The sequence below is a fragment of the Acanthochromis polyacanthus genome, chromosome 16 (assembly GCF_021347895.1).
Source record: "Acanthochromis polyacanthus isolate Apoly-LR-REF ecotype Palm Island chromosome 16, KAUST_Apoly_ChrSc, whole genome shotgun sequence".
Lineage (NCBI taxonomy): Eukaryota > Metazoa > Chordata > Actinopteri > Pomacentridae > Acanthochromis > Acanthochromis polyacanthus.
In genome coordinates this window covers 22,703,432-22,719,353 of record NC_067128.1, presented here as the reverse complement: position 1 = coordinate 22,719,353, position 15,922 = coordinate 22,703,432, and the positions used below count along the sequence as shown (strand labels likewise).

The window sequence follows — 15,922 nt, the reverse complement described above, 5'->3', positions numbered from 1 at the left end:
GAAGGATGTCTGGTATCCAACAAAGAATGGAAAAACAATTGCCATCTTTTTGTCACTGTTTAAAGAAGATTTATGTCTGTTGTTCTTTACATAACTGTCCTTTTGCAGAATCTCGCTGCCTTGCTCAGTGACACTAAAGCATAAGACTGATGTTTGGTGCACTACAAAACCAATACAATAATAATAAAAATACTGCATATTGGATAATACTTTAAATAACTCATTTGTTCATTACAGTTTAATGTGAGTTTAATGTGAGTTCAGGTGCAACAGCAGCATCTTGAACTGCCTCAGGCATCTCTCCAGTGAACTCACGTCGGCTCCTAGTGGTTGGAGCTGGAACTGCAACATACTGAAGAAAATCCTGGATATCTATTGTTACTACTCAGACTTCATATGATCTGATATATTCTGATTCGTGACCGGGAAAAAACGGTCTCTAATGAAGACACATGTTAGATAGAAAATGGCTTAATCTCGTTATAAATATGGTTAGAAAAAAAACTGAAACTGCCTGACACTGCATTCCATTCATAGACAGTAGAAATAACATTTAAAAGTGTGGAGTTAAAAAGTAAAATATCTTTGCAAACATAACCACATGCACTTAAACCACAGAAGTCCATAGGAAAATTATAACCTGTGTTTCTGGAATATTACTAACTACTTGCCACAGGAGCTATAAATGAAATGAACAGTCTGATTAGTTCTGTAGATTGCAGAGTTAGTGGAATAACACAAGATTTGTTGGAGTGATTGTGCAAAGCGTTTTCTGATGATGGTTGTCTTGAATGGCAGAACGACAGTGCTGCAGCAACATATGACAATGATTTACAGATTATCTGTGTGTCTCTGAGGTGGAAATGCCTGTGAGCGCTGATGTTAGGACGCTGTGAGATGAAACACTGCTCCGTTTAGAGTCTGAGGGTAGCAGTGCATTGAAGCTGGTCCAGGTCCAGCTCCTGGTCCTGCATTAGAAAGAGCTCTCTCTCTCTCTCTCTCTCTCTCTCTCTCTCTCTCTCTCTCTCTCTCTCTCTCTCTCTAAGAGGATAAGCTCGTCCCCTTTTCTCCCCTCACCGTGATTGGACGAGCCACTTCTTAGGAATGGCATCAACCTATTTAAATAGCACTTTGTCCCCCTTTGGCTTAAAAGGGAGATTTTTAGCAGCCGATAGCAGAGAAGACAAGTTTAAGAAAAAAAATAACACACAAGATTTTGTTTTAATTCTTTTCACTGTGGAACTTTTTTTCTTTTAAACAACTTGGTGGAAATTCATTCTCAAGGACTATTGCTGGATTCCTAAATATTTTTGCGGGTTATAATAACTTTAGTCAGACAGGTGAGTGGCAGATATTCTGAGCAGCTGTCTCTGCAGCTGTTTCTGTTGCATGTTTTTTAATGGTTTTAACGCGTTGCACACTGACTTCGTATGGCATTGATATTACTGGTGTAAATGGTTAGACTGTTGTGTTTTATGTGTCCCGGCAGCAGGCTGGTGTTTCACCATGAAGCTGACGGGAATATTTTTGCTGTTGATGCTCTGGAGTTGTGAGAGTACCAGAGTCGCAGGTGAGTTTGTCGAAAATGGCTGCTTCAACTTAAGCTTGTTAAACTTCTCGGAATAATAAATCTTATTTTAGATATTACACTGATTACTGGTTCTTGTATAAAAAGAAGCTGGCATGACTTTCAAATGTTTAAATTTGAAGTGAAAATTGAAAACAGTAGAAATCCACTTGTTTGCCAGACAAAGGCTGACTGCTTGTTATTATTCACCCGCAGAGAGCCGAGACGACAATAGCGTTTATGACTTGTTTGAGCTCATCCAAGTCCCCAGTACGAACCGTGGGGTCACACAGGTGAAAGGAGACGACCCGTACAGCCCCGCCTACAAGATCTTCAACCCGGACCTGATCCCCCAGGTTCCCGAGAGCGCCTTTAGGGACCTGATCGATTCCATTCATGCTGAGAGAGGCTTCCTCCTCCTGCTCAACTTCAAGCAGTCCAAACGGACCAGGGGAAGCCTCCTGACCGTGGAGAAGCAGGACGGCTCTGGGCCAGTGTTTGAAATCGTCTCTAACGGCAAAGCAAACACCTTGGACATAGTTTTCTCCACCGAGAACAAGCAGCAGGTTGTTTCCATCGAAGATGTGGATCTGGCGACAGGTCACTGGAAGAACATCACGCTGTTCGTGCAGGAGGACCGGGCGCAGCTGTACGCGGGATGCGACGAGGTGAATACCGCCGAGCTGGATGCGCCAATTCAGAGCATCCTGACGCAGGAGACTCCGGCCAGCGCGCGACTCAGGGTTGGCAAGGGAGCCGTGAAGGACAGGTTCATGGTGAGAGCACGAACCATTATAGACGGAGGGCTTAAGTTTGGAGAGTGAATTGTGATTGCACCGAAATGGTTTAGTCTCGTCTCACTTAATGCGTAACTGTATCCAAATGCGTAAAAACACACACGTTACTACAGAATAATGTTTAGATGCTTTTAGTGTGATGCACTGAGAAGTGTTTTTTTATTTAGTGATGGACCGTCTTGTAGCCTAAATTGAACGTTTGTACCTGCAGGGGGTCCTGCAAAACGTGCGATTTGTGTTTGGAACAACACTGGACGCCATCCTCCGCAACAAAGGATGCCAAAGCTGTGAGTAAACACGACCAAGACGTCTTGTGTGCTTACTAATCGCTCATCTGCTTCATGTACTGCCAAGCTCTATCAAAGAAATGTGTGCACACTTAATTTGTCAGTCGATCTCCACATAAAACACTCTGCTAAGCTGTTTACCACTTGTCACAGAAGAATGCCAGATTACAAATATCTCAGGGTGCTGTGGTCTTAAAGTATATTATCTGGAATGTGCAGTAAATAATTACTTTCTATAATAATTTATAGTGGTGTGGGATATGTGACTAACTACAAATAGCCTTTCCAGTTATAAATTAATAATTAAGATGAGTGTGCAGACGTGAGGTCTGATTGATGCTGTTATTTCTCCCTCAGCTGTTACAACTGATACCATCATCCTGAAGAACCTCAATGGGTCCTCAGCCATCAGAACAGAGTACACTGGACATAAGACTAAAGGTAAACACTGCTGCATGTAACTCTGACATGTAAACCTTTTTGTTATAACCCTAACCCTAGAAAGAAGAATAAAAAAAAACAAAACTAAAAATAACAATCAACTATGTGTGTGCCCGTTTTTCTGTCCTGATGAAGACCTGCAGATGGTATGCGGTTTCTCCTGTGAGGACCTGGTCAGCATGTTTAAGGAGCTGAAGGGCCTCGGTGTGGTGGTCAAGGAGCTGTCCAATGAACTCCGCCAGCTGGTAAGAAGAAAACCCAACAGGCTGTCTGGCAGAGCCCAAGAGACTGTCTGACTGTCGGCTGCCTGTGTGTGTGTGTGTGTGCGTGCTTGTGTTTGTTTTAGATGTGTGCGGTCTCTGAATCACCATCAGAAAGTGTGAACAGCAGTCCAACAGAATACCATCAGATATAAAGTGCATGTTCAGCTATAGAAATGTAGTAACTCTAATATATTCAACAAAATTTTTAGTTAATGAAACTTGAAATGGCAGTATCCATAATTTTTTGCTTGCTAATTTCAGCAAATCAGCACCTAAATATTTTGTGACATCAGTTTAAAACTTGATTTACTCTGTACATCATACAGTTTTACTTGAACTGACATTGAATATGCCCCGCTAGTGCAAATTGTTATCTTTCTAGGTAAAAGCTAGTAAGCTACACTCATGCTTTTTAATCATATTTTGATTATACAGTAAATACAGACCCCACGTGAAGTAGCTCTTTGCCAAGATAAACACTTATGAGAGTAAATAATAAATAGTATTTGTTTTTTTTCTTCCTGCTTCTCTTTCCCACACCCCCAGACGGATGAGAATAAGCTGATCAAAAATCGCATTGGCATTCACAGTGGTGTTTGCATCCACAATGGGATTGTGCGCAAGAACAGAGATGAGTGGACCGTCGATGACTGCACCGAGTGTACTTGTCAGGTGAGACCTTCATTGTGCTCCCATCAGTGTATATTGTGTCTTAAGTATTTAAACACATGTGTGAGGGGACACACTTAATACTCTGACTTGTCTTTACATGTAAACATAGACTCGTATATTAAGACAACCAACACTACGGGACACACTTAACCACCACTCAACTGATCTAGTCAGTAATTAAAAATGTGAAGGCTTGGCAGAGGGCCAACAGCCTTTAGCGTTGTAATAACAGGTCTGTTGTCTGAAGTGCAACTTGATTGTGGCTTTGAGTGACCTGACCAGATTATAAGTAATGCATTGGCCATAATTAAGAGCAAGACCTTTGCTCTGACAAGTGGAAAGTAGGGATGGGTTTAGGTACAAAATACTTGGCAGTGAAGCTCCCTGCGTTTCACCAGTGGGCATCATTTCCCCATTTCACTTTCTACTGATACAGTCAGGGTCTCTATTTCCTCTTTCTTTCCTGTTAATGATCAGATCCAGGAGGGAGAACACTAGCATGCATAGTTAGAAGTAGTTGTTATCCCTGAGTCATTCACAGCACACTCACACAGGTTGTGCTGGCAGGCTGGCTTTACTAGTTCAGGGCTCAGTGCCCGGACCGACTCATGGTGAAACCGACATCCATTATTAGGACCATTATTAGGACTTTGGCCTCATTCCAGCCCTCCCCTGACCCAATGAGCAACTGGTTGTCTGCAGGGGTCTCCGCTCTAAGCCAGAACTCATTTTAGTTTTTCTGGCATGGTAAATATGTGCAATCTCAGATGCTAAAGAGGGAATTTAATGAGGTGGTTGCACGGACATGGACTAAGACTTAGATTAAAAAAAAAAAAAACATCTTGCAACACTCTCTAATTTACATAGGTTCACACAACCATTAACTCCACTTTATCGGCGTTTCTTTGTAATGTCTAAATTTTGTTTCGGAATTGGGATTTGATCTGGCACCTGGATTGAATTTGGAAGAAAACTGCAGCAGCATTTGAGTGATATCCATATGTGCTACTTGCATGTATTTTTTTTAACCTAAATTTGATCTCTGTACTTGTGTAGAACTCTGCTACTGTATGCCGCAAGATCTCCTGCCCCCTGATCCCCTGTGCTAATGCTACTGTGCCTGATGGAGAGTGCTGCCCACGCTGTGGAACGCGTAAGCATTTCCTTTTTCTAAAGTCCAACATATGTTGTTAGAGCCTGCAAAACTATAGAGAGTACACTGTAAATACACTTCTGTTATCCTGCCCTATAAATGGGGGGCCATTTATGTAGAATAAATTGCCCCGAAAAGGTGGAATGCGTATAATTTAACTAACAGACGAAGAATTCAAGTGCTCCGTCATTCCCTAAGTGAGCTGTTTCTACGTTATTTGCCACATAAAACAAAAAGCCACAAATATTTCCTTAGATGTAAAAGTTTTTATTGAAGAGCAATGATGATTTAACTGCATAACATCCAAGTTTAAAATAGGGTGCTGTGTTTGGAACATTGGTCCTTTGTGCTCAAAACATCTTTGAATCTTCTTGTTTAAATAGCTAATTTGCCAAATTGGGTAAAGGAAGATGGAAAATTGGTTAACGTTAGTAAAGCAGTCTTTTACATGAGGAGAAGTGACATATTCTTCATCCCTATGCAGGCTTGGCTGCAATGCTTCCCTAAAACCTAAATAAACATGGGGAGCCGCATTCATCCCAATGTCAGCCACTTGTTGAAGTCATTACACACCCAGGGCCGTGTTTTCAAAATCTGTTTCCTCTTTAGGAAAATATAAGCCAGTGGGGCATCCCCATGCATCCTGAGGACAGTGGGGCCTTCTGTTTCTCAGAGTGTTAGTCCTCTGCCTTTGCTCTGAACAGAGGGCCTTCTCTGTGTCTAAGTCTCAGCTAAATCCACACTATTAGCCCTTCGCTTTAAGAGCTTTCCCTCCTCATTTTGGCTTGGGGTGTTTGCAAGGGGGTGCTGCCTCTCTGGAATAGCTCTTTTATTGTCTCCGTCTTCCCCTCTTTCTCATATTCTCTCCCTCCTGCTCAGCGAGTGACTATGCAGAGGACGGCTGGTCGCCGTGGTCTGAATGGACCCATTGTTCTTTGTCATGTGGGCGGGGCATCCAGCAGCGCGGGCGCTCTTGCGACCGTATCAATAACAACTGCGAGGGCACCTCTGTGCAGACCCGTGACTGCTACCTCCAGGAGTGTGACAAGCGCTGTGAGTCTACATAACACACCAGCTATACACATACAAACAACAAGCATGTCATGTTTGACAGCCAGAATAAGTCATGTGTAGAATTTTGTGATCGTCTTTGGAGTTTTGCATATCTGTCACCATCTGTTTGATCACATTTGTTTCGGTGATATGGCGCCACAGTTATACAACATTTTCTATCCTGATAAATGACCTCTGACCTTTTATTTACGGCCTTTAGTTAAGCAGGATGGCAGCTGGAGCCATTGGTCACCCTGGTCATCGTGCTCCGTCACCTGTGGTGCTGGTGTCATCACTCGTATCCGTCTATGTAACTCTCCTACCCCTCAGCTTGGAGGCAAGGAGTGTGAAGGAGAGGGCCGGCAAACCGAGAATTGTCAGAAATCTGCATGTCCCAGTAAGCTTCTTCATTCTACATTCACTCTCCGCTGTATTTATTTAGTTGTATACAGAAATTAATCAAATTTTTTTCTTATCTCCATCAGTCAATGGCAACTGGGGGCCCTGGTCACCCTGGGACACATGCACTCTCACCTGTGGAGGTGGTAGCCAGACTCGTAAACGCCTGTGCAATGATCCTGCACCAAAATATGGTGGTAAAGAGTGTGTTGGTGATGCCAAAGAGACTCAGAAGTGCAACAAGAACGCCTGTCCCATTGGTGAGTCATTTCAGTTAATTACAGAGCTTCTCCATGGCCCATGTATCTGTGTTATTTTATTATTCACCTCTTTGCTGTGTAGTATTTGTGACATTTACGGTTTTAGCATCTTTTTCTATTCAAGGTTTGAATTATTTTGTTATTTTCTATAGACCTAAACCTACCATCAGAGTGAGATCACAACTGGGATGGGATTTGCATTAATAAAAAAAGATTACATCAGAAGGACCACGATAATGAGATAGCATTGTTGTTTACAGATGGGTGCTTGTCCAACCCCTGCTTTGCTGGAGCCAAGTGCACTAGTTTCCCTGATGGTTCCTGGAAGTGTGGAAAGTGCCCAGGTGGCTATACCGGCAATGGTATCAAGTGTAAAGATATTGATGAGGTAAAAATTCCATAGCACTTGTCCTATGATTATCAGTCCCTCCAGGATTTCGTGGGTGTTTTTCAAGATTGTTGTGGCCGAAAATGCCTGAATTTGCGGCAGCTTTTCTAAAAAATTGCAATGTAAGTTGCAATGTTTTAAGATTATTTATTGCAATGAAATTGCAGGAGACAGTGACAATTCCCCCCCCAAAAAAGTTGTATTTTTTTGCAGCTTTTAAAACATGTTTCAACATTGTAATTGACAATATTTATTCCAAAATTAATTGTTTAATGCTCCAACACATTTACACAAAAGCTGGCATACCAGTGGTGGGTTAGCACCAGCCAGATGCTGGTTTAGCATGAAGTAGTTGGTGGATTTAAGGCACAAAATGAAAATTTACTATTGAAGGAATCACATTTGGACATATCCACAGTAACGTAAAAAGTCAATTTCACTTCACACACACACACGTGTGCTCACGGCTTGTCATGTCAGTTAACAAGAAAAGTACTCAGAGAGCGCAGTACTCCGCCAAGACTGTTCATTGCCTGACCTTGCCATAACACATGCCTGTGTTCAGGCATGTGTTACGCATGTGTACGTACGCATACCGAATCGTGTGACATAAATATGTAGCAGGTGGCAGGAATTGATGGGACTCAGAAACAACCCCACAATTTAATCAGTTGTTCCTTGTATTATTTTTGATACGTCTACAGTGGTGGATTTGTAGTGGGATTGTGAGCAGGCCGCTGCGGTAGCGTTCACTTGTTGCCATGGTTACCGTGCTGCTATCAGATGCCGTGCTGCTATCTCAATGAGAAATCCTTAACAAATCCGTGGATCCAGACTGTAAGCCACATTACTGCCAAAATCGAGTCACTTGGTACTTGTGTCATCTCTGACCTTCCCTGAAAATTTAATCCAAATCCCTTAGTCTGTTTTTGAGTAATGTTGTTAACAGAAGAATGATTCACATATGCTGATCATCACATAACTCCACCGCGTTCCTTGGTGGAGTAATTAATCTGACTTACCTTCATTCTTTCAGTGCTCCAACAGATCTGGATGCAACAGTTTCCATCACAGTGACTTGTCTGGTCCGCTCGTTCCAGCCATTCTCCTAACATGTTTTATGGCAGAAAAGTGTTCATGAATCGATGATTTTTAAAAAAAAATTTTTTGTGTATTCCACCACAATATTTCGCAGGTATAAAACAGTTTACTTCCGCTTTGGTGAAAAACATCAAGAAATTAATAGTTTTGCTTGGTCTTCAGCTGTAATTTTTGTTGATAAATGAGAGACATTAGTATCTCACATGTCTGCATCTTCAAACCAAAAACAAGGAAGTGAATTCGGTGACGTACATGCATTGCGTTTGTGCTGGGGACTGCTATAATTGGTGGAACTCATGGGAGGCGGGCCAAATTGCGGAAAAGTTGCGGTGATTGGACAAAATTGCAAGGATGCACAGAATTTGCGGAGATTGGTTAAATTCGAGTGAATTCAGGCATAGCCAGGAGGGACTGGATTATATAAACTACAAACATGTTTTAATGCTTGCTTGCAACATCTGCCAAGTCTCCAGGTTAATGGTCATGGTTCTTCTAATCCTAAAAACAGTGCAAGGAGGTCCCAGATGCTTGCTTTGAGTTTCATGGTGTGCACCGCTGTGAGAATACAGATCCTGGCTACAACTGTTTGCCCTGCCCTCCTCGCTACTCAGGACTCCAGCCGTTTGGCCGAGGTGTAGAGCAGGCTGCTGCTAATAAACAGGCAAGTACAGTCCTGTCTCCTTATTAAACATCCAGTCAGACAACAGCAAAAGCTTTCAGAGAGAGAGATGGCAGCTGATAAGTAAATCATAAGAACTGGAACACTTGATGTGAAATGTAAGTACACCTGCATCTCTAGGGCAGGATCATGTTCATTTGTTGTGATGAATGTCTGTGTTTTTGAGGTCAGAATGTCCTGAATTTGGCCTATGCATTGCCAGTCTGATCAACAAACTCTTCATTCCTTCCTCAATCTGCAGGTGTGCACACCCCGTAATCCCTGCCTTGATGGCAGCCATGACTGCAACAAAAATGCCCGCTGCAACTACCTTGGACACTTTGCTGATCCCATGTTCCGCTGTGAGTGCAAGCCTGGCTATGCTGGCAATGGCCGTATATGTGGAGAGGATACAGACCTGGATGGATGGCCCAATGCTGACTTGGTCTGTGTGGAGAATGCCACCTACCACTGCAAAAAGGTACATGATGATGAAGACGAAAGGCTCTAAGATTTTGTCTTTTTTTTCTTTTTTTTGAAAGGGATGTTCTCAGAAGGGAAGTTACTCAATAAAATCCTGTTGGAGAATTAAAAGTGTTATTACTTGTAATATTGTAAATTAATGTCTGACTGTGTTGTCTGTTATTCAGGACAACTGTCCCAACCTGCCCAACTCAGGACAGGAAGATTATGATAAAGATGGCACTGGAGATGCTTGTGACAATGATGATGACAACGATGGTATTCCTGATGACAGGGTAAGTCAAGTTTTCCAAAAGTGTTGTTCAAGCGAGAGAGAGAGAGAGAGAGAGAGAGAGAGTGAGTATGTGTGTGTGCGTGTGCATGCGCATGTGCGTGCGAGTGTGCGTGTGTGTGTGTGTTTTCTGCAACTGTGACTTTAGCATTCATCATTCATTCAGTCTAATAAGAGGGCAGGCAGATGATGATGAGGGTAGGGCAGCAGGCTCGGCAGGAAAGAAAATGTTTCTCCCTAGCCTGAGCCAAAACCTCAAATTCCAACACTGAGGTAGAGCTCTGAAGGAGCTGCTCTGTGTGCCAGTAATCTCAACATTAGATTTGGGAAAGGGCCTAAAAATATAGCAGCTTCTTTTCCTGTGTTGCTTAGTCTCTGAAAATAGACAAGCTCAGACAGCAATTGACAAGCACTGCACCTAAAAAACCTAGACTCAACTCTTTGTCTTTCTCTTTTTGAAACAGGACAACTGTCCATTCGTGTACAATCCCAGGCAGTATGACTATGACCGTGATGATGTGGGTGACCGGTGTGACAACTGTCCCTACAATAGTAACCCGGACCAGACAGACACGGACAACAATGGGGAGGGAGATGCATGTGCTGTGGATATCGATGGAGATGGTGAGAATTGAAAACTTAAAAAAAAAACAACACACGAACCCTCTCAAAATGGACATTTTTGTATCTGAAATAAGGTGAGATTACACTTTATGAGTCATATATTTTGTTCTTCTGTGCTTGTTTTTCATATTATATCTTTCCATTCATTTGTCAGGAATATTGAACGAGAAGGACAACTGTCCCTATGTATACAACGTTGACCAGAGAGACACAGATCTGGATGGAGTGGGAGATATGTGTGATAATTGCCCTCTGGAGCATAATCCTGATCAGGTTTGTGGACACACACGCAGACACACACAGACACACCACCCTCCCCAATTTCCTTCCGCCTCACCCAGCAACAATAATCCACATTCATCTCCTTGCCATTCTCTTTAGCTCAGTATATATCTCTTTTTCAATTGAGATAGGAACTTGGTGCTTAGCACTGTGCAGCTGCCTAAGCTTTATCATGTCAGGTAAAGGTGGAGTAAATCCTGTATGCAGCTTAAGGGCACATCAGTTCAATAAGGCAAGGTGGGGGGCTAGGGGTCTTTTCAATGGCCCATTGATGTTAGCTGACTAATGTGAAGAGAGAGGCCCTAGACTGGATATTACTGAGGAATGGGGTGGCCCTGGGGTATGTGCATGCCCTGTCGGCACAGTACAGGCCTGCTCAGTCCACCTGTGCCATGCTACACTGAGAAAAAGGAATGTGTTGAACAATGGAAATCAGGAGAAGGATGGGGGGAGGAGAAGAGCAAGTCTAAACAGTCTAAACAGGTGTGATTTTTACAGAGTGAAGTCCACACTACAATAATAGTATGTGTTGGTTGAAAGATTACAAAAACTGCACAACAACCTTTTTTGATTGTGCAAGCCCCTCTCCCACCCATTGTTTTGAAAATGCCACAAGGTATACCTCGGCCAGCTCAGTAGGACATGCATGACTTTGCATTTCACTGTGGATGCTGGTAGTGGTCAACAAATAAGTGGCGTAGGAAGAGCAGTCTTGCGAAGTAATGTTTGATTATGAACAATTGAAGTTGGCAGCTTTACAGAGGCAAAGAGTGATTGGAGCTTAAGGAAGTTCTTAATGAAAGCACAGGACAAGAGCATAAAGAACAAGGGCAGCAATAAACAGCAGTGAAAGGAAATGAGCATTGTGTTATGTGATCACAAATTTTGAAATGCCAATACGCCATCGTCACCTTAAGGCATATATTAGGTCATAACTGATGTAAAAATATTGTATCATCAGGTGGATTCAGACGATGACCGTGTGGGAGACAAGTGTGACAGTAACCAAGACATTGATGAGGACGGACATCAGAACAACCTTGATAACTGCCCATACATCCCCAACGCCAACCAGGCTGACCATGACAAGGACGGCAAGGGAGATGCCTGTGACCATGATGATGACAATGATGGCATCCCTGATGACAAAGACAACTGCAGACTGGCCTTCAATCCTGATCAGGTGGACTCAGATGGTAAGCAATAAAGGCCAGTCCTACTCAATACAGGTTTCTCTTAACTGCTCTGATGAGGCCATACACTCAGCAAGTTGATGAACCTTGAATTTTACTATTAACTAATATGCAATGTGTATTCTTCAGGTGATGGCCGTGGAGATGCTTGCAAAGATGACTTTGATCAAGACAGTGTTCCTGACATCTATGATGTGTGTCCTGAGAACTTTGACATCAGTGAGACAGACTTCCGCAAGTTCCAGATGGTTCCGTTGGATCCAAAGGGCACATCCCAGATTGATCCTAACTGGGTTGTCCGCCATCAGGGCAAGGAGTTGGTTCAGACTGTCAACTGCGACCCTGGCATTGCTGTTGGTAAGCAAAAACAATATTTCATAGTTGTCTGCACGCTGACCTGCAGACTATGCAAAGATAGATGTACTAGCTCTTTGTCAGTCATTTTTATTGATGTCCTGTGTTGAGATCCCTCCAACTTGTTACTCCATCAGGTTACCATGAGTTCAATTCAGTAGACTTCAGTGGGACTTTCTTCATCAACACAGAGAGGGATGATGATTATGCTGGCTTTGTGTTCGGCTACCAGTCCAGTTCCAGATTCTATGTGGTGATGTGGAAGCAGATCACACAGACCTACTGGTCAAATAAACCCACCAAAGCCCAGGGCTACTCTGGCCTGTCTATTAAAGTGGTTAACTCCACTACCGGCCCAGGAGAACACCTCAGGAATGCCCTCTGGCACACAGGCAATACCCCAGGACAGGTACACTGGACTTCCATCTCTCAATAAACAATTTTAACGTGATAAAAAATCTGATAAATCAATGGCTGTATATTTCCTCATGCTTCAGGTTCGCACTCTCTGGCATGACCCTAAGAACGTTGGATGGAAAGATTTTACTGCCTATAGGTGGCATCTGATCCACAGGCCGAGAACAGGACTTATTCGGTGAGTAGAGGAAGTCATTGAATTCCCATACATAATCACATTTCACATTAGTTTATATTGAAATGTCAGTATTTGGACCATGTTTCATATATCCTTTATTCCCCCAGAGTTGTGATGTATGAGGGTAAGAAAATCATGGCCGATTCTGGTAGCATCTATGACAAGACATATGCAGGTGGCAGACTAGGTCTTTTTGTCTTCTCTCAAGAGATGGTATACTTCTCAGACCTCAAGTATGAATGCAGAGGTAAGAATTTACTTCAAATCAGTGAAGTGTGCATGCACTTGATTTACCGAAAATGAGTGCATCTGAGGTTCCGTATGCACACTCTTCATATCATGTCTCCTTCTTTTAACAGATGCATGAATGACGCAGCACAGGAAGCTCTGAGGAATGCACCTTTTTGTATAAAGTATGAACATATATTCTCATGCAAAGTCCAGGGACTGATCTCCGCAACTCTTTCTTCTGTGGCACGCACACTCAGAGCGAAAGGCATGTGGTCTGCCTCAGGGTAACTTGAAGCTTTTTGGGCAGGGCACCAACCAGCTGACTGCCAGTTGAGGATCAGAGATCCCTTAGCATCCATGAGACCAGGGAAAGCTGGAGAAACAAAACTAAGAATCCCTTTGGCTTTGCCATTAGGACACCAGCTTCTTTCTATGCCAACGCTATCTGCTATGCTACTCTCTGAAAGACCTCATTCATCTCTGTGCTCCTAATAGATAACTATGCACTTCCAAGCCTTTACATCTCTCTCTGTCTTTCTGTCTCAATTCTTCAGCCTGTGTGCCTTTCTACCTTACTTTCAAGATGGACATCCCAAAGAAAAAAAATGAATATTTCCTTTGCTTTACAAGACCAAACCAGGATGTAGATTCTGAATGATACAACTTTTGAGGACTCAGCATTATTATTATTTAGGAATTTGTATTGTTGCAGCTTAAGAAAAGTGTTGAGAGTTAGAAATAATGACAATGTGATGTATGTTTGCGTTCATGCATGTACTGTGTGTGAAAGACTAGCGATGAATGGAACAAGGAAGTTCTTTTACCTGTCTAAGAATCTGCAGAGAAGAACTGTGGATAAGAGAATGGTAAATTGCATTAGCTATCTTTTTCATACAAATATCAGAGGTTTTGCTGATGTTGTCTGGTTATCGAAACAACTCTCAGGACTAGATGGAAGTGGTGATCTTCCCACATTAAACCAGTAAAAAAAAAAATGATGAATCTGTTTCACAAAGCAATTGCTGAAGCCAGTTCTACCACCAATATATTCTCAGTCTCACATCTAAAACTGAATATTGAAGAGATTAATCTCTCACAGTTTTTGAGGATTTAAATATAAAAAGATGTAAATACATGTACTTTATTGACTGTTGCCTACAATGTAGACAGCAAACAAAGTTTGAGTACTTTTAAAAAGTAAATAAAATCCTTCCAATTCCAGTGGTTATAATACAGTGAAAATTGACATAAAACCAGAAAAAGATAATTGTCAGGCACAGGAAGCATGCTCTTGTTATTGTCTGTCATCTCCTACTGTACAAATCCGATCAGTCTTCTTCAGATAAAGCTGCTTAGTATGAAGTGTATATGACTTGTGTACCTTTTCTTCAGAGAGAGATGAAAAACAAAGGAAATCTTTGATGTACAATTATTACCTCATTTTCTGTTGTATAATTCGATCAAACAAAAACACAACCTAAGTACTTTTTCATATACCTTTGAAATGATGGACATCTTAGTGCTACTGTAGCATGAACTGTAAATACTATGACATTTCATATCTACAAATGCAGCAAAGCTCCCAGTCCCATGATCTATGCCAGTAAAAATGACAATAAAATGGGAGACTTCTTTTTTATAATTTGCTTTATCATGTATGTCCAATGCGGTTTTAGCAGATAAATTATTGCTCTGTTTGTCTTAGCTGTTTGTGGGATGTTGATTTGTGTCTGTGTGTGTGTGTGTGTGTGTGTGTGTGTGTGTGTGTGTGTGTGTGTGTGTGTGTGTGTGTGTGTGTGTTTGTGTGCGTGTAAGTAGAAAAATGCTATTTAAATAATTTATCAGGATCTGTTGCCTTACAAAAGGCTGCATGTCCATCTGTATAAATGGTTTGCACACTGACGTGAGGATGTTCTGTTCTTTATCGTTTTTACCTTTTTTTTGTTAATGTGTATCAATGTTACCATTATTTTTGTACAATTAGCTTGGCTTGTCTGTAAACATTTTCTTAGTTGTACGAAGCAAAATGCTGTCTTTATTCATAGTGACTATTTTGTTACATACTTTAAGACAATAAATAGTTGTTGAAATTCTCAAACCTTTCTGTGCTTTTGTTTACCAGAGTGGAGCTATGTTGCTTTTTTGTATCGAAGTCCAGCAGTCATGAAGTCCAGAATATGTTCTAATGACGTTGAGATACAGTCATAATTTAAAAATACAAACTGGCCGTTGATTCAGAACAGACTTTGTGGGATTCCTTTCACTAGAATACATCACAAAGGCCCCAGTTTTGATTGGGTTTACTGTAGCTTCAAAACTCAGCACCTGGGGTGCGTTTCACAAAGCAGGTTCATCAGACTCTGAGTTGATCTACTCTGAGATAGGAAACTCCGAGTTTCCGGTTCCAGAACAGCTGATTGGAGTTGGTTTAATCAATTCGGAGTAGTTTAAGTGCATGCACCACAACTGTAAAAAGCCAGCATAAGTGGAGCCGTGGTTTGACGAGTCACCATGGCCAAGGGGAAGCGCAGGGCTGCATTTTTCCTTTTTTTTGTCTACATTTATTCTCATTGTTAAACTCCACAGAAGGGGTGTCAATATTTTATGAGATTAATGCATATTTTTGTCTTGCAGCCAAATATTTTAATATTTAGTACCTGCATGTGACCATCACCAGCCCTCCCTGAAAGCTAAGCTGATATTCTTCATTAGAATTCCCTATTGTGAGCCAGGGATGGCAGTGCTACACCTCAGTGATGTGCAGAGGAAACAAAAGCAGGATAGGATGAAACAGAATGAACAAGGATAGGATCTAACAAGCGGTGTCAGGTGTGCTATTCCCGACTACTA

General features: G+C 42.0%; 1 protein-coding gene across 2 annotated transcripts; it reads left to right on the top strand.

Moving 5' to 3' along the window:
- The first annotated feature begins 1,126 nt into the window (after positions 1-1,126).
- Positions 1,127-15,170, top strand: thbs1b (thrombospondin 1b). 2 transcript variants are annotated; one of them, XM_022219981.2, is made up of 23 exons: positions 1,127-1,340; positions 1,493-1,570; positions 1,784-2,343; positions 2,576-2,651; positions 3,009-3,092; positions 3,228-3,337; positions 3,902-4,027; positions 5,084-5,180; positions 6,060-6,233; positions 6,454-6,630; positions 6,719-6,892; positions 7,153-7,280; positions 8,890-9,042; positions 9,302-9,520; positions 9,690-9,797; positions 10,258-10,417; positions 10,572-10,690; positions 11,661-11,895; positions 12,022-12,249; positions 12,384-12,655; positions 12,744-12,841; positions 12,949-13,088; positions 13,201-15,170. In XM_022219981.2, exons 2-23 carry the CDS (start codon positions 1,507-1,509, stop codon positions 13,206-13,208), a joined length of 3,510 nt encoding a protein of 1,169 aa, XP_022075673.2. In that variant the 5' UTR covers positions 1,127-1,340; positions 1,493-1,506; the 3' UTR covers positions 13,209-15,170. The 2 variants fall into 2 exon arrangements, with proteins under 2 accessions (XP_022075673.2, XP_022075672.2); XM_022219980.2 differs by having other exon boundaries at positions 1,490-1,570.
- The last annotated feature ends 752 nt before the right edge of the window (positions 15,171-15,922 follow it).

Coding starts and splice junctions, on each gene's coding strand:
- thbs1b (XM_022219981.2), top strand. CDS start 1,507: ATGAAGCTGACGGGAATATTTTTGCTGTTGATGCTCTGGAGTTGTGAG. Junction 4,028..5,083: donor GCACCGAGTGTACTTGTCAG/GTGAGACCTTCA, acceptor GTACTTGTGTAG/AACTCTGCTACTGTATGCCG. Junction 7,281..8,889: donor AGTGTAAAGATATTGATGAG/GTAAAAATTCCA, acceptor TCCTAAAAACAG/TGCAAGGAGGTCCCAGATGC.